General features: G+C 41.8%; 1 protein-coding gene across 2 annotated transcripts in view; it reads right to left on the bottom strand.

The window, feature by feature from the left end:
* Positions 1-18,894, bottom strand: part of LOC308396970 (arf-GAP with coiled-coil, ANK repeat and PH domain-containing protein 2-like) — a 49,704-nt gene that overhangs the window by 7,630 nt on the left and 23,180 nt on the right. Inside the window, exons 7-23 of one of the 2 annotated variants that reach the window (XM_080882639.1) lie at positions 17,311-17,355; positions 16,260-16,355; positions 12,745-12,819; positions 6,814-6,926; positions 6,287-6,338; positions 5,222-5,322; positions 4,956-5,061; positions 4,501-4,709; positions 3,633-3,702; positions 3,364-3,458; positions 3,004-3,206; positions 2,255-2,356; positions 1,613-1,705; positions 1,201-1,433; positions 432-541; positions 229-339; positions 79-140 (exon numbers count right to left, since the gene is read on the bottom strand). In XM_080882639.1, the coding sequence (XP_080738765.1) occupies positions 79-140; positions 229-339; positions 432-541; positions 1,201-1,433; positions 1,613-1,705; positions 2,255-2,356; positions 3,004-3,206; positions 3,364-3,458; positions 3,633-3,702; positions 4,501-4,709; positions 4,956-5,061; positions 5,222-5,322; positions 6,287-6,338; positions 6,814-6,926; positions 12,745-12,819; positions 16,260-16,355; positions 17,311-17,355 (1,876 nt within the window). The remainder of the gene's footprint in view (positions 1-78; positions 141-228; positions 340-431; positions 542-1,200; positions 1,434-1,612; positions 1,706-2,254; positions 2,357-3,003; positions 3,207-3,363; positions 3,459-3,632; positions 3,703-4,500; positions 4,710-4,955; positions 5,062-5,221; positions 5,323-6,286; positions 6,339-6,813; positions 6,927-12,744; positions 12,820-16,259; positions 16,356-17,310; positions 17,356-18,894) is intronic. The other variant, XM_080882640.1, reaches the window with a different exon arrangement.

Below are 18,894 nucleotides of genomic sequence, written 5' to 3'. Positions count from 1 at the left end.
CATCCAGCTGCAAACTAATAAACTCCTGCATGCACTTCCTGTACTGCATCTCGGTGGGGCTGTTGGAGTTATATTGACCTGACTGGCTGTAGGGCCCCTCCGCCTCCCGCATCTCCTCGTTCATCTTGGCTAGTCGCAACCTGGGGAGCGAATAAAGAAACAGGGAATTAAAGGTAACAGCACATCTCAATCCACTCTGTAATCTAAGATTAGTACCACGACACTCACAGGGTGACAATGTCTGCGTTGGCCGCCTCCACCGCTATGGACAGCGGTGTTTTCTCCTCAATGTCTGTAGCGTTTTGATTCGCTCCTCGTTTCAAGAATAAACACACTTGCCTGCAACGGAAATGCAAGTTGTTTTTTTTGAGTGTAAAACATAATCCGCGTTGCATTTGTAGTAATAAAGGTGGGGAGAAGTGGAAACAAACCCCGTGTGTCCCAGCATGGTGGCATGATGGAGGGGTCCTCGGCCCTGAGCGTCCTGTTGGTTCACATTCGCTGCATTTTGGAGCAGAAACTCACAGGTGACCAGAGACCCCTGAAATTTACAGGTGTTTATAATGACACATGCCTTTCTTTCAAGAAGCACAACACATTAGGTCTAGATTTGTTTTAATTCACACACTATGCTTTTAACAGGTAAACATGGAGGAGTATAGATATTAGTATCTGCAAATGTCTCAAACCCAAACTAAAGGAAAGCTGGATTAAACTAAACAGGTGTGATATCGTTTCCATGAAGTCAAATGCTCGAGTAAATAAGAACGTCTCTGTAATTTTTAGATAATACTGGCGTTCATCACTGCTACCCTGCAGGCTCCTAGTCGATGCATGTATGGCATTAATATCCAATTTCTAGGTGACTTCCTTCTTGAGTTATCGTACAAGATATTCATAAAGCTTGACCTTAAGATCGATGTTCAGTGAGATTCTAACTCCTCACAGATTATTAAGTAGATATTTAGTAAATCGCAACCCCCAATCCCGCCCACTCTGCAGGCAGAGGAGCCTTTTACGACCGAGAGGAAAAAGCTACGAGTTTATTATTTGGCTGAAACTTGACGCAGACATCGAAGACAGGCAACACTTTATTTCATCCACCTGTGTGACATAAAACTGGTGAAAAGGTTTTAAATCTGCCGACCACTGAGTTTAGCGATGTATCGTACCAAGCTGAATTACTGTAGCCATACTGACCCCCTGCACTGCCATGATCAGCGGGGTCCTCTTTTCCTCCTCCGTATTGACCCAGTTGACCTCGGCTCCGTGGGCTAGCGCCTCTGCCATGTCCGGCAGGCTGCGGGCGCAGGACGCCCAGTAGAGCTGAAGACCCGGGCTGTACTCCTTGGGTTCATAGAAAACCATCTCCTTACAGGGTGACGGAGGAGGCAGTGTGGCGGGCATGGGCATGGGTGGAGTCTCAGCGGGTTCTGAAAATGAGAAGATGGGTGTGAGCGAAGTCAAAGAAATTTTCCTTCTAACTGAAAAATACTATACCTTCTACAACACGCCTTACAACACAAAGCATGTATGATTGCATAATGCCCTATTTCTCTCTCAGAATCTCAGCGTCTCAGCACAGAAGAAAGCAGAGGTGAGTGCGTCTTACCTGCATCTGCCAGGCTGTCATTGGAGGGGGTGGTGGCCAGCATCTCCCTGCTCCCATCAGCACTGTTCTGGATGCCGCTGTCTGCACTTTTTACTGTAAAACAGAGTCTGAGTCACTGCTTGTAGAAGAACGTGAAGATATTTGCTGAGCGTATGAAATAAAAGGAGCACTCTGCTACTGCTGCTTGTTTCTGGCAGTGGAAAGTAACTCTTATCAGAGCTTGTTTGTAGCCAATCAATGTGTTCGGCCTCTCAAACTTATTTCAGCCTGATTAACAGAAACAGCAGGTGTTCCTAATATTTTTTACTCAAGGTGCCGACAGTGTGGGAAGAGAAAGAGAACCGGATGACAGATCCCCGCCTTCACCTTAAATTCCAGGTCCCTAAAAACCAAAAATATGACACAGATATATGCGAAAATACCAACACACTAAACAAAACCATGTGTGAGAAACACTCCCCACCCCTCAGTCCAAAAGAAAAAATGCAATACGGAAAACGTGACTGGATGGCTCATTAGCACGGTCCGTATGAAGAAGGAAATGAGGAGGATGAAGAGTTGTTAGTCCTCAGCCCAACGCCGTGACTTCAAATGGACACAGGGGATGGAAAGCAAGCGAAACACTAAGCATTCAGTACTTACTGCTCCTGAGCTTGGAGGAGGTGTCAAAGTAGGAGAAGAGCGAGTCAAGCTCGTCAGGACAGAAGAGAGAGTCCCGGCGGGCCTCGGCACCACTGGCAGCAGCTACGCAAGGGATGATGGGAGTTTGGAGAGCGAAGGGTGTAAATTGAGTGGCAGGGTGGGGTTATAGGGAGAGGCAGTCAGGGCAGGGGTTAGTTCGGAAGCACAGAACAGCCAGAGGGGGAGGAAAGGACAGAGAGATTTAGGGAAAGGGGAAAAGCAGGGTGGAAGCACAGACAGTTAGACTACTGGCTCGGCTGACGCTGGAAGAGACAGACTCTACGGAAAGCAATGGGAGGCAAAGAGAGCCGAGACATACGCTATTCACAAAGAACATGCAGTATGCCGATGGGTGGACACTTCTTCATGGTAGGAAGCGTCGCACGAGCAAATCCTTCTTCGTGTGATGTATTTATTTAGTTTGTTTGTTTTTACTGGAGAAAGTTCTGATTCTGAGGGAGAAACAACCAAACTCTGAAATCAGATTAATTAATTTTGTTTGGGTGCTATAAAAAGAAACAAATTAAAAGATAAAGATACATTTAAATGAAAAAGAAAACAACAACATGTTAAAAAAAAAAAAAAAAGTATAAAAAAATATTACAAAATATGTTTTGGAGGCAATGATCCACTAACAGTTCGAATCCCGAGGCTTGCAGCGAAGCTAACTGTCGGTTTAAAGCTGTGTTTCTCATTTACTTTGAACTGACCTGACTGCCCTGAAGCATTCGAACCAGGTCGAAGTTTTGGTGTGGGTGGAGGCGCTTTTGGTGGCATGTGCTCAGAGTTGCCGCTCAGCCTCTTCTCCTGTTTGCTCAGAGAGACCACTTTGCTGCGAAGCTCCTCGTCTGACGGCCGGCGTACAAATCGACGATCCACATACTTGGCTTTGATGTAGGCCTCGACCTCGTGCCTGTGAGCGAACCAGAAAAACATTTCATTTATGAATGAAGTGAAAATGAAAGTTGGCCGTCAGTGAGTCATAAGTACAATTTACTAGGAAACAAAATAGGTTACAAAAGCAATTTTTTGGTCTGAAATTACAAGCATGCTCTCTTGTAACTCGGTACCTCGGATCTCCCGGCTGTGGTTTTCTTGCTCCAAGCTCCTCTCGCCGAGCTTCATAGATCTGGTTGATTACTTTGTTGCCCAGTTCACACATTAACTGGAAAACATGTAGATTAACATCAGTGGACTAATGTTACTCCAGCCATATGTTACTCTTCCTGATCCTTAATGGATTTTATTAAAAGGCAGAGTGATAACAAAATAAAAACTGTGTGTGTAACCAAGGCAGACCATTCATGTGCATTTGTTTGTAAACCTTCTTCTTACTCACCTTTAGCAGTTCTGGTTCCCAAGTGTCCAAAGTCAAAGAACGAACCTTGGAGAAATGCACTCCCAGACTCCTGTAGGTGGCAGAAGCAGGAAAAAAAGCAAGACAGTGTCAGCTCTGTGTACTTTAAATTGTGAAAGCGATAAAATGTTTTTGTTTTAGCTTTGTGGTGAAAACTGTGGTCTCACATGTTCACTCACAAAAACCCATGCACAGTATGGAGAGAACAGATTTACAGACAACACAGTCCCACTGTCTGTGAAATATACAAATGCACGTAGTGGGAAAGGAAAAAATTGTTTTTGATGTGTCCTCTAACAATCTTACTAAATTCACGCAAATCAGGAAAATTGCAAAAAGGCCCAGTGTATTTTTGGGTTGGTATCCTTGATGATCAATGCTGTACCGTGAAAGCGTGGGAAGCGACCTGACGCTTTTTATCTATATTAAACTTTAATTACATTTACCCAGGAAAATAATTAAAGGTTATCACAACATCTCAGTTCACACACCAGTGAGTTTACAGTTCAGAAACCCCTGAAGACATCTGTGATCCCGACGGAGGATTTTATATACTGGAGCCAACATACTTTGCATAACTTCTAGTTTTCACAGACCTAACATGAACTCTTAATGAACTGCATTCCTGCAGTGTGGTAGACAAATAAATAAAATGTTCCAGAAATGTCCAGGTTTTCTTCTTTTTTAACTTCTTTAAATTTTCTAAGCAATTAAAAGTTGGTTACTTAAGAATTTGATATTTTCCTTTAATCCTTTGTTATGTTTTGCTTCATCTTTATGTAAGAAGTTGCTCACAGCAATAATCAAAGAGCTGTTATAAGGATTTGCTTATGAAAATATAGCATTGTACCTGTGGATGCCAGAGCACTGTATACACAGGGTGATGCCCAGGTTGATGCTGGCCCAGCGGGGCTCCGGCTGCCCACAGTCGCAGCAGCAAACATTGCCTGGGATGGCCAGGACTTTCTGCAGGGCACTCTCTCCTTTCAGTGATCTCTCCTTTGGCTCCCCTCCAGAGTCCAGGCTCCCTGTTGATGTGGACGACTTCCTATCCAGCTTCTGACAGGAAAGAAACGGGGAAGGCGCACAGACAAAAATAAAGGACAAAGCAGACGTATTAAAATGAGTAAATAAAAATTGATCTTCAGGGGAAAAAATGCAAGAAGCAAACAGTCAATGAAAAACTCTGTTATTTGCATAAATCTACACAAATAAGTGTTGCAAAATTAATAGAAATCCTGCCACATTAGTTTTGAGTCAAAAGACTTTGTATCTTGGCTTTCTGGTGTATGTGTGGGTTTTTACCTCACTGTCATCTCCCTTGTCGCGGAAGGCGGTGGCGATGCTGTTCTGGACAGCTTTGATCCAAGCCTGTCGCAGCTTCTCGGAGTCTGCCTGCATCATACAGCTCCTGTGGGGGCAGACAAGCGTCACACAGCTGCTGTCGGCTCAGAGCAGGAGTGTCGGCACCAGAAGGCGGGTAGGCTGGTGCTCCACCTTGCCACCTTTTTAAAAATACTCATGTGCTCATTAAGCTGACAGAGGGCGTAACGTCACTGACTCAAACCTACTTGGTGGGTGACACGACTTCAAAACAGAAGCGACGCTCTATGTCCTCGCAGTGCTTGACTGTGCATAGCCTCAGGTCTTCTACCACCACTGTAGGGTTGTCCTGCAGGCACAGCAGAGGGACTTACATCCAGCAACAGGCGCCCACTTCTTTTACCACAAAGGTTATTGTTCGCAGAACTATATTGTCCAGTTTCCTTAACATTTTTATTAAGTTGGTAGTGACAAGTTCTGTCGCACTAATAATAATTACAGTTGGGGTTATTTTGTTGTAGCATGATGCAAAGCGCAGAGTATGTAACAAAGCCCCAACTGCTCTTGCTCTTTTGACTTTGGTACTATAATCTGGGACAAAACTAAATGTTAGGCCTCTGTGACACAAGCCTCGAGGCCGGTCGGCAAACACCTGGCAACCACAGGCTGCTAAGGACAAATTTGCTGATTGGAGAGTGGTTGCTGGCAGTCACCAGGTGAAAACAGCTGCATGGAGGTATATGGTGCTGCGCTGAAACCTTCCTTGCAATTGCCTTGGTAGCTAGCACACTGACCTGTCTGCACACATGCACCAACTCTTCACTGAGCAGCAGTGAAACTTTGAGACTGTAAGCCTTCAAAATAAAAGTTGTGTCTCACAGCTGCACCCAGCATGTTTACAGAAGCACGACTCTTCCTCGGTTTGCTAAAGCTCAGTGACTAGTTTTTGGTGCAGCACCCTCTTTCTGATCAATTTCATTAGCAACATCCAGCAACCGCTCTCCAACTGGTCATTGAAAAGATTTTTTTCCCTAGCAACCTGTGGTTGCAGACTTGTCTCTAAACCTGTGTGGTTGGAGAGTTTTCATATTCTGACAAGGATAAATGTACATAAAGTAGAGATTCATTTAAAAAAACAACTAAACTTTTCCAGTATATAAGAGGACTTTATTGTGAGCTCTTTCTATCAAACACACAGAAACCAGGCGCACAGCTGTGCCGTCCAGTTAAAAATACACAGAGAGATGTTTGTGCTGGAAGTCAAACGCGTGCATGACTGTCATGGTGGCCGTGCAGAAAGTCACTTGACATACCTTAAATTTCTTCTGGTAAACCAGCTGATTGTTTTGGATGGTGAACCAGCGCCTGAAAGAAGATCACAAGTTTATTAGAAGATAAAGTCACATGCAAGTGATGCTCCTAAAATAAGACGCTTTGATATCTTCTGATGTGGATGAGAGAGAGTAATCCTAAGGCATGTGAACACAACACACACAAAGACAAACTATGGTATTCTGCAAAAGTATATGTTGGTTTGATTCATAACATGTTTATATCCACTTGGGGAAAAAATGGTCAAGAGGAAGCAAAAACTTGAGTCTGTATGTTCTCGATTTCATTTGTGTTGATTTACAGGAATTAAAACACAAAGATGACAAGATGAATGGAAATTCTTCCAAATTATTAACACTTCCTGTGAATCTTAGCTAGCTTTACTCTGCGTCTGTGATTAATAATCATTCTTAAAATGCACTTGAAGCTTTTCCTAGGATATCAAAGTATATAAAACTCTGCAATCAGTCCAAAGGAACCACTTCAAAATAAACTCTATACATTATACCTATTCCATGTCTTGAAGGCATTGCTGGCCCTCTTAAACAGATAACCCTCCATGGCGATGCCGTTGTCTGTATCCACATTGTACTCCAGCTTTGTGTCGTCATTCGAGAAATCCTGAAAAATAATAAGGAAGGAAGAGAGGAAAGCAAACAACTGAATTAAAACAGGAAAAAACACATTAAATCTTCTGATGCTGGTGAGTTCCTCTTGTTTATCTATATCAGGGTTTATCTGTATAAGCTAAGTGAGTGTCACGGCCCCGCTGACCTGACTGACGATTCGCGAACCAGGAAAGACAAACAGCAGCCACAGCGTACGAGCACAGGCCAATAATCTATAGCTACCAATGCAATGTAATGTAATGCTTGAGAAAGAAACCTAAGTGAAAAAAAAGTGTGTCGAGATACACCGTATTTGTTAACAATTAACAAAAATCCAGCAACAAGGCAAACCAACATTTGTTATTTAAAATACTGGAGACACGCAGAAGTATACAAAGCAATAAACGTGGTGTTATGAAGCTTTTATTGCATAGCTTCTTACAGCAGTAGTGACGCACTGCTCTTCAACGTGTAACGCAGGAAAAAAAAACAACCTGTCATGCATCCCATCTCTGATTGACTCTCAGTCGTACGTGTTGTCATGTGACTGCCCTCTCAGTCTGGCTTTAACTACCAGAGCAGCTGCCACACTCCTAACACCCTCCCAGCTTTCTCAGCTTCAGGTGACACCGGACACCAGAAGCATGCGCGTGCGTGTGTGTGTGTGTGTGTGTGTGGACTCATTTTACATCAGGTGTCACCGTCTCCAAAATCAATTACAGCTCGATACATCAAGATCTGTTACTGTGGCGAGCTGGGGACTCATCCTCTTTGTTGTCCTTCTAGAAAGATCCACAGTCTTTTTTGTAACTCAGACTTAACTCATTCAACCTGCATTAGAAAAGCAGTCATCGGCTCTCAAGCTAGTTGAAGCTTAGTTGAAGCTAGTTGAAGTCTTTCTTATCTGTTTTGAAAGTAAGTGTGTGTCTGTGTATATATATATATATATATATATATATATATATATATATATATATATATATATATATATATATATATATATATATATATATATATATATATATATATATATATATATTTATTTATTTATTTATTTATTTATTTATTTTATTTTATTTTCTGTACGAGTTGTTAAGCAACTTTAAAATGTTTTTTTTTTCCCCTTACATACCTAAATCTGGGTTTGGGGTTGTGACAAAACATTACATTACAAAAATACAGCACAAAGCTACAGCACCATGATAATGCTGGAAAGTGTTGACACAGTGGGTCATTTCAGCAGTTATCAAATGTCACCTGACCATCGCAGATGTGTCAGATGCATTTCCAGAGAAACACTTCTTTATAGGAATTATTTAACATTTCAGTTTCCTAATATCATTAGTTAATTAGTCTCATTAAAAAAACAAAAACAAACAACAAAGGGATGAACGTCGGGGTGCCAAACATACACAAGTAAATTTATACTGGAGAAAATAAAAGTAAAGACCATGAAAACTTGTGAGTGTAGTAATCTGTTTTTTTTTCTAAAAAATACCCATTTTTGCTTCCATATTCCAGCTTTAATAAAATAAAAATAATATAATATAACCCTTTAGTTCACACAGGGTACAATCAGGTGTTTTCTGTTATTTTGTTTTGCTTTGTTTTATTATATTTCCTCTTTTCATTGTCTTAAGCCATTCTAAGCATACACAGGTTCACCTCATTTAGTTGTCATGTAATTAAATAAGTAAAATTGCTATAGCCATTAATATCTGTGAAACCATTTACCTGATTTGGAATGTTTAAAGAATATTATGAATATTATAAAATTATGTAAAGCTATCAACAAAATATCTATGCCTGACCTGCAAGATTGTGGTTTCTACAGGGCTTCAAATCTGCTGTCAGAGACTTCATTCTACATTAACTTTTGGTAAACTCCTGAGAGTCCATATTCATAGATTCACAGTATCAGATATTACTCTAAAATATCTGAAGCACCTAGCTCAAGCAGTTTTCTAAATAAGGGAATTTTGGCTCCTCAAAAAATTGCTGCAGGAAAAACATCTAAAATCTGCCGTTATTCCTTCCTCTGAAACATTTATATGATTAAACTAATGACAGCAGGGACCAGAAAATTTAAAAAAAAAAATCCTACTAAATCTGATTCATTCCTCTGGATTTTTTTCAAGGAACATCTGGGATTTTCAGGAGCAAACACTGAATGATCCACGAGTCTCTCATGGTAACTTCCTGAATGTACAACCCCTGTTACAGCCCAGAGATGTAGATGTAACCCATGAAAAATATGTCCTATTCCATGTTGTACCGAAAGGATATGCACACATGCACACACACAAACACACTGGCAAGCACAATTTTCCAGCACGACATACACTGGAATGAGTCGAGTTATTTTTGTGCACAAGGGGAACAAAACGTGTCTGCGTTTAGTTTCTGATTAGGGACACAATGGAAAGTCCAGGCATTAATAAATCCCCGTCTTCCTGAAGGTGGGACAAAATTTAAGTCCCATAACTTTTAACAATTATTCTTTAAACTTCAAACACTAGAAACAGCGGCCCCTAATTTCAGCTTGATGTGTGGTGGCCGTCACCCACACATCAAACAAATGCTACAAATGTTACTATTAAAGAATGACAGAGTTTCAGCTGCTGCTGTCACGTGAAAAACTTTCCAGTTCTTGGTTTCAACTACTGGTTGAGAAACCTGACGTGACCACTTCAGCTTGGGAAAGTATCGTCAAACCCATGACATAAACCTAAAAACAGGTAGTGGCTGAAACAAAGCTCATAGGCGCTTGTTCTTAGTTCCTGATTTTAAATATATTATCTAAGAAGTAAAGAAAAAAAAAGTTATGAAAAACCGCAAAACAAAACAAATATGTAGAAAAGAAAAAACCCCGGCATTAAACCAGAAGACTTCAGTGACGCAGACACTGACAATAACGATGACACATCAGAATGAAACGAGCTGCATTAGCAACACTAATGCATGTGCTGCACTTCAGAGTAAGAAAACAGACAGAGATGCAGATAAACACTGTAATGAGGTCCTGCAACGCATGCAGGGGAGGAGATGAAAGGCCGAGAATCGATGCATTGACTCTACGTACAGAGGTCGACCTCCAAGCGCAAAAGTTGCTGTAGTCTGGTAAAAAGTGGAGCTCTGTCACCTCCTAAAACACCACACACAAACACACAGCGAGAGAACGACACACAGAGAGAAGAACATTGCTTTTGCTAATGCTAACACAGAAGAATCGGTCACGGATGTAAGTGTAAGAAGCCACAGACACAAACACATGCTTTACAAGTTCTTATCGGATGCACTCACCAGATACCAAACGTAGTGAAAGCGACTGAAAATCCTCATTTTCCCCAGATTATTGCACACAAATCAATTTGAATGTGTGTTTGCTTACGCGCGTCTCTGTGCAGCATCCCAACAACAGAAGCTACCTGAAGCAGTGTGGCCTGTCTCGTCAACAAACCCTCGCCACCTCCTCTCCTGTGGCTGTGCGTCTATCAAAACCTCCGTCACAGCCTCTGCTGCTCCTCCTTTAAGTGAAGGTCACCAGTGTGTCTGTGTGTGTCTGTGTGTGTGGCTCTTGTGACTGCTGGGTTAGAATAATCAAGTGGACCACGCAGAGGAGTTCGAGCATCAAACATTTATAGTGACTACAGTTTAACACTCAGTGCGCTCAGCTTTTCCCCTCGCTCTTTCATCTCCCTTGGGTGTGTGTAAATAAAGTAGCCAGTCTTTCAGGCAAACTGAATATCTGTAGCATTTGACCCTTTAACATGAACTGCAACCAATAAATAAATAAACGTCTTCTGTAAATGCCGGCTGAGTGTAGGCGTTTCTTGCACAGCTGTTACAACTGCAGTCACTTGTTATTTGCTCACTCTATGAGATAAAACAGACATCTTCAGCCCATCTCAAGCTTTCATGTAGCTACTGAAACATGCACTGAGGTGTCAGTGCTTCGAGTTATGCACACATTAGCAGAAAGGAAGTATCATAAGCACAACCTCAGGACCCCCCTGAGGACTGAAGCCTCCTTCCACACATAATGATGGGAAAGGATTTCAACTGAGATAAAAGGCAGTTACCAGTAGCAACGACTCATTTTCTTTGGCAGACATCAAACACATAATTCAATTCACCAAAAAAAAACTATTTTAACTCCTGAGTAAATGTCTGGTTTTAACAAAGTTGGGGAGCAAAAAGTGAAGCGCGGGTGTGAAAGTCAGAACTACTACTCAACTTCTTAATCCCATAGATCTGACTCCTGCAACAGCAGATCAACAAGCGTCAAGTCAGGCCTATATTTGATTTAAGTACAGTGGCCTATCTTATCAGACTAATGTCATGTTAGGGATATTTAATAAAGAAATACCAGCTCTAGAGGTTCTCTAAAGATATAGTGGCTTTTATCAGTGCGCTTTACTTCATACAAGTGTACTACACTCTGCAAATAACAGAACCTTATTCAGGATGACAAAATCATGTGCATGTTGTCAAAAAAAGCTATTTTCACTAAAACGATGTGAGCTGAAGATTACAAAAACGCACAGTGCAGGAAAAATGAAGAGAAACACTGCTTACCTGCAGTGCAGCCTGGAGGGAGTAGAAGAAGAGAAGAGGAGGAAAAAAGAGCAGAAGCACAAGAAAAGAAGAGACAGTTGGTTAGGAGTGTCCACGTACAGCCAGACAAGAGAGCAGGGTGGGAGCCAGACCGCATAAAAATAGCATCTAGATAAATTGAGGGAGGTGAAGTGGGGGATAGGTGCTCAAGGACAGGCGGGAGCTGGCACACGTACCATCAGTGACTGGGTAAAACAGGAAACAAGGATAAATAATGAGACTGAGGGGACAAAAGGAAAGATGGAAAAAAAAGGATGTCAAATGAAAGACGGGGCAGAAGAAGCTTCGCACATGCAGAGACTGAAACGAAGGTCACTGACAGGCAGACAAATGAACAGAAGCCCAGCAAACAACAGCTGGGTAAGGACACAGGCAGTCTGGAGTTAATGATGCTGTGGGATGTTCAATTAAAGTTAAGAGCAAATTTACTGCCACCACATAATGTAATATAACAACCCACATCCTGTCGAGGATTTTGTCTGCTGTGGGTTTGTACTCTGCTATCGGAAATGCTTTCAAATAACAAGAAAAATACTAGGATTAAAAGCTAAAGAGTTTAAAAATAAAAAAAGATCTCATTTGAGAAGCTTATCTTTACTTTTGCCAAATTAACAAATTATAGGAGAAATATGAAAAGCATGACTCTGGACAGAGACGCCGAAACCAAACCTTGTTTGTTTGGAAATGGGTTTCCGTAAGCTATCAATATTGCACGGGTGTGTGGCTTAGATGCTCCACAGGGATCACCTTACACCTGAGGGTGGAGTCCTACCTCCATTCATTCAAATGATAAACATGTTTCTATAAATAAACCAGCATATTAAAGTTGTTTTGGGAAGAATTCACTTTTTTTAAATTGACTTCAACTCCAATTATAAATCCAATCTAACCATTTTACTGACCAAGATTCGCAGCAGGCCTGTTAGAGCTGTAAAGGGCAAGAGGTAAGTGTAACCGCTCGATCACAGGGCTCTACCTCAAAGTGTTTTGATACATTTCCCCCAAATGTTCATATTTGTACATAAGTTACCCTGAGAATAAGCCTGGACGCCTTCACTTGTCATTCGTGCTTTTCATTCACATTAGTGCAGCTAATTATGGTGTTCTGTGGATTGAAGGTTATTTTCGTGAGCAAGTGCTGCAAACATTTTTGCACAAAATTGAGGGAACAAAATAAATAAATAAATAACACCAGATTTTGAGTGTGTTCGCACCTTTTGTTGGATGGTGGAGTGCTTCTGCTCCATGTCCCTCTTCTCTTTGGCAGCATCCACCACCAGCTGGTCCAACTGCAAGAGACAGAACAACCAGTAAGCCAAGCACACCGAGCCGACCGGTGACAAGCGTTTCATTCAAAATGACAAAACTAAACACTAATTAAGAAAAATATCTATTTATTTCGAGTTAAGGAATGAATGATCCAATGCCACCACATCTTTAAACTGCACCTAAAAGGTCGCGTGAGCATGCGTGCGTTGATGATGCTAACGCCACTTTCCACGGGCCAGACCGAGAGAAACATGCTTTTTCTCCTCTAACCAAAATGTACTCCTCTGAGGAGAAATTAGACGGGAGATGATTAATTCTCTTTGTCCCTGTGAGCAACCGACACATGTGGAGAGGAAAACAAAAAATCTTTTGAGCTGTGAAGGAAGAAACATTTTTTTCTTTTTCTTAAAGGCTTCAGTGAAGCTCTGGAGGTCACTGGGTGATGCCGAAAATATGCCAGTTTGCCTTGCAGCACTGAAATTCTGCTCTGTGCGTCTTTATAGTCTGTCGCCGCAACGTGACCTAAATTGGCATCACCAGCCTCAAAAACAAAAGATTCAGTATGTGATTGCAGGGCACCGATTTAAGGGCGAGCGGGGTTCAAAGTTTCATCAAGCAAATTTTGCAGCAATTTTCTGCTTTGTATCAATAAACTAGATGGAAATTCATACATTTGTTTCCTTTCTTAAAGCAGAGTATAATAAACGTGTGGTTTCTTTTACAAAATACACACAAACGTGTTACTATCACACAGTTTCAGAGACGCTTTGAGGGAGCTGCGTGTTTTGTTGTGCTCAGAGAGGAAATGGGTGGATGGCTGAGCAGCAGGCTGATAACACAGATGGGAAATGTTTTCCCTGTTGCCTCTGCAACAACTAGTCCGGTCCGCCTGGAGCTCATGCCATCTATCGAGGCCTGTCTTTATTTTCAAAGATGCTTCTGTGCGTAGCTCTCCTCACATTTTGTGACAGTGACTCATATTGCCTTTAACATCTTATCTTCTCAGGCCGAGACAAACGTTTGTCTCTACTAACATCAGTTCGTCATTTACGGACCACAGCCGTCAGATTAAATCACTCCTGACATGTAGCTGCAATGACAACGTCTGTGATTCATGGAAACGATATGAAACATCTTTCTGAATGAGCATTAAGCTCACGTGTGTTTGATCCTGAGGCTCTGTGTCACGGAAACATGAAGTCAGCAGTACATTTATGTCTAGAAGCAGCATTACGGTTTCAACTAGCGGTGGAAAAGCGGCATGTTTGACACGAATCACTGTGAGCTGCCAACCGAAGCCAACAAAAAGAGAACATCAGCAATATCAATTCAAACTCTAAGTCATGTGATCTTGATTTCACCTCCCTGTGAAGCTACTGTCTACACACCAGCTCACATTTTCAATAAGTATTTAAGTCTTTGGTTTTCATCCTCCTCTGTTGTTCCATTTTTCATTTTTTTAAGTTTCTAAACGTTTCCAGGTATCAACGCCCCCCCCGCAGCTGCTTTTACTCCAGCTCAGGGTTTATTCATCTTTCTAATAATTTACTCGCACTCTTGATGACTTTCTCATAGTTTAGAAGCATCGCGTCATATTATCAGACCTGTTGGCAGCTCCTCCACACCTCCCTGCACAGCCTCTCCACCTTCTTCAGCTTCATGATGGAGGTATAATGCACCGTCCACGGCCGCTGCTTTCTTTAGCACGGCCTTTGATCTTCCTCTCCTTCTGGTTTGTGCTGCCCCAAATTCAGCACGACAGGCTTGTAATCCACAGCACAGTTAAGCTCTTACTTGTTCATCCACTTGAAAACAAACCCTCTGTCTCTTTCCCCCCTCCGTCTTCAGGGTCTTTTTCAGTTCTGTCCTTTTTTCCCCTTTTCCTCACACAACACTCTCTTCTCTCTCCGTCGGTCTTTCGAGTCCATGCCTTTCTGTGCTTCTTCAGTCACATTTAGCTTCAAGAAGATTACACTCTGCCTCTTATCCTTTCCTAAAATCTGCTTTTCAAAGAGGTCCAGCCTTCCTTCGCTTCTCTCTCTTCTTTTTTTCTGTCAATGAGAATTTTCCAACTTCAGAACACAAGGGTAAGAAACCACACGCTTCTCTCCAACCCAATTAAGAGCTGCTGAATGGGCTCCTCAGATCTGGCTGTCAAAAAAGTCCCCCAAAAAATCCACACTGCATTTCCTTCTTTCACAGTTTGGCTATACGTTCAACAAGCTCCTCTTTTCTCTACTGCTCTGCCTCTTGTAACTGCACTCCTTTCTCCTTGGTCCTGGTCCTGGTCTGCTGCTTCAGCCTCTGAGCAAACAGCCTATATATTCCACAGCCCTGCTTCTTTCACTCAGCTGACTGTCAACCCTCCGAGTCCAACTGTGGGAAAACCCATTCCAGCTCACAACCTTCTTCCTCATTCCCGCTAAATGTAAAAGCTTCACTGTGATTACAATCTTCAAGTAACATTCAGGCTCAGAGGAAGGGCTTTGTTTATGAGAGGATGCACACAGACACACACGAGGGTGGAAACTGAGTTGACGAAAGTACTGCAGTACACACAAACCCACACATATACACGGACGAGATAGAAACACAAACACAGAGGGAGAAGAGTGGCGACCTCAATTTGCAGCTGAACTTATGGTTGGGCAGATGCCAGCATTTTCGCATTGTCATTACCAGAAATACTAGTTTAAAAATACACACACACAAGTTAAAATGAAAGGTGACAACAAAGCAGACGAGCATGACAACAATGTGAAGAGATGAGTTTCAGAGTAAAGTGTTGCAACATCTCCAGAGGCTTGGTAATGAACTAATCATTTGATTCAGGTGTGTTGATCTAAAACCTGGAAGACACCGGCCCTCGAGGCCTGGAGTTCCCCACACCTGCTCTAATGGAAAAAGAAAGACAAGCAAACCTGTTTCTTTAAGCACCAGTTTCACTTTAGCCAATTAACGCCAATCATAAAAATGTAAATGCAGGACCGCATGCAGAAAAACTGAACAGAAAAAAAAATAATGTAAATATTAGTCTTTCCCTCATAATATAAAGCGTTTACTCTTTACAGTGCACTGTTATGTAAACTTGGAAAGCAATTATTCTGCTGCTCTTCTAAAAATAACATCACGAGTTTACGATATCTTCCAATTAATCAACAGGCGTGGCTGAGCGACGAGCACTGCAGTGGATTCGTTTTATGCAGAGCATCAAACTAGAAAGAATAAAACCAAAATAGCAGCGAGCTGTACGTACGCTGCGCAAGCCGAAGGAACAAAAGGGAACAACGGCAGATAGATATATTTATGTACAAATATGAGCGCCTTTTTAACTGTGGCTGTGTGTTTGGATCCATCAGTGTCTGAAAGTCCTGGAAGATTTTTATATTTGGATACAGGTAACGTAGGAACACACCAACCCTAATTATGGGTGCATGAGTGTGCAGAGTGTAGCCTGTACCTGCCCTCCCAGCTGTTTCATAAGAGGCTGCAGTTCACTGAAGAGGTCATAACCTTGGTGGAAAAACGTCAGATGGGCGTACATGAAGGACAGCATCTATAAAAAAAACAACAACAACGTGTTTATTAAAACACTTAAGAGGAAGAAGGGTCTTTCCATCTCCATTCATCAAATTTAAACAGAAAAAAACCCCAAGTGACCATCACAGGTTTGTCTTTCTACTGGAAAAAGCTCATTCTTAATAGGAAGCATGCAAAATTTCCCTACTGTAAAAGGTCCCTTAAAATCCTTTGTCTAAAAACACCCGTGTCACATCCTACAGCTTTCCAGCATCATTTTTTAACTCTCCCTTGAACACCAAGTAGGAGTAATCATGGTTTCTCTTTTCTGAACTGAGCAGTTTCTGTTTCAAGCCTGCTTCAAAACACAACGACTGGCTGTGATTTCTCTCTACAGCTTACCAGGGCTACCCTTGGAAAAACCCGGACTCTATACTAATAGTCATCAAACACCAGCTTTATTGATATATCTCGAGGCGTTAAATCTCATCGTTAAGAGTGCAGGAGAGGTCCTCAAATAATGGAGGGAAAGAGCTAAAGGAGGCATTTTAAATTTTCATTATCTAGAAAACTATCTGAGCTCAGTCCTTCGAAATCATTTAGGCCGAATATCTCATCTTATGGCTCTAAGAACTAAGGACTATAATGAGTTAACACAGGAATATTTGGATGTATTTGTCTGATCTCTGACAGCAGATTAGGAGGCCTGAAAAAACCAAAAGTGTACAGTCAGGGGACTGAGAGTTTATTTAATGATAATGAAGCTTACACATGAAAACACATTTTCATCTGTCTTGCTCCTTTCACTCAGAGCAGGTTTCTGTTAATATTACATGTAACATTTGGGATTTTGATGAGTCATTTTCCCAACATGAATCTTCCTATTTGAATTTTTCCAGGCAAATCTGGTCATGTGGGAGGCAGTTGATGAACTGAGAGTGAACGACCCAGAACAGAAAGCTCATTTCATTTGAGAGAACGAGTAAACTTACTGATTTTAGGATCTCCGACCTTCTCTTGGACTGTAGCACGTTTATCTGAAAGTTCATAAAAACCAAAACAGTGAGAAGTAGGGATTATTATGAGAAAATATCTGGGACAATGCGGTATCTGACAGAAAAATGCAGAGAGAGAGTAAAAAGTGGAGTGGAGATGGGGGGGAAAGACTTAAAGAGCGTGAGACAGAACAGAAAATGAGACGAGCTGGTGGAGATGAAACAAAAAGAAGTGCCTGAGAAAAATCAAAGAAAGCTGACAGGCGTGAAATGACTACTACTGAGGCTGGATAAAATCGCACCATCTCCCTCAGCATTAATAGGCAGCGTTTCATTATGCCAGCACCAGGGGGAGCCCTCTGCCTCATGTTTAGGGATGTGGGTTGAAGCCTGTCTCACTTTTCATCTTTGCCTCATCGCCTCCTGTCTCTCCGTCTCCTTCTGTGTGTGAATGTTTGTGAAGAAGGCTCTGCCATTCGTCCAGACTAATTACCGCCGTCCTCATCTGGCCTTGGATTTTCTCATAGCTTAATGCTGCAGAGCAGGGATGTGTTGTGGTGGAAGGCCAGCTTCAGAAGTAATCCCACACTTCGCTTCATACTTCTGAATTAACCTAAGTCCAGCGGCCCCTTTTTGTTTGTGTAGTGAAAACAGGGTCACCATGCTTCAATACCCCGGAGAATAAAAGTAAAGGAAATGTCTTTTATGGTCAGCAGTAATTTCATGGCTGCAGGTTTTAAGGCAATTTTCTCAAGCGACTCTAACCACACTTGTGTTTATACACAGATGTTAACTCCCATCCTGGGGAGGAAGCTTATTTTTTTCCATCCCCAAACCACAACAGTTGACGCATTGCGACTTTTACAAGCCCCCCTCCTTCTCGATTACAGTCAATTAGTAGCTTTGACCAAAGCAGCACCTCTAAACGATGGTTATTTAACTCTCAGTGTGCAATATAGTGTCAACACTACAGCCGCAAGCAAACTATCAGAGCAGTTATTTGGAAATTGGTTTGTAAAGCTGCAGCAATTGCAAACTTGTGGGAATGTAACATTTCAATTTGTCACGTTTGGTTTGTCAAGTTTTTACGCACAAACAACTTTCACTTATCTCTAATAGTGGTGAAAACAATAGAAGTGGTAACATACGGGGGTGGGTTACTGAGCGAGATGCTTTTCCATTTTTCCAGACTAGCAGCACACTTCACCATCAGTGAGCCAGGAAATCCCGGAAGTTTAATATTTTATGCTGCAGCTCTACGTGGCACAGCATAGTAAAAGAGACATGCTTCACTCTTAAAACGCCGTGAATGCGAGTCTGGCTTACAACCTCACTCATATATTTTCCTCTCCCGCTACCATCTTGCATGTCACTATAAACTGCGTACTGTATAATCAAGCACAAATGCCACAAAGATGAAAAAAATAAACTAAAAAGCACAAAAAATAAAATAAAGTTAAAGTCTGTCTCAAATGTTTCCTGCAAGCACCGCTGCAGAAGTTAGTTTTTAAAGTGCTGACAGCACTGTCCAAATGTGAAACTTTAATGGAGACCCATTTAAAAATCAGCTGAGCTAGCTGC

Source organism: Rhamphochromis sp. 'chilingali', assembly GCF_963969265.1.
Source record: "Rhamphochromis sp. 'chilingali' genome assembly, chromosome: 5".
Lineage (NCBI taxonomy): Eukaryota > Metazoa > Chordata > Actinopteri > Cichliformes > Cichlidae > Rhamphochromis > Rhamphochromis sp. 'chilingali'.
This window is presented reverse-complemented; position numbering and strand designations above follow the sequence as displayed.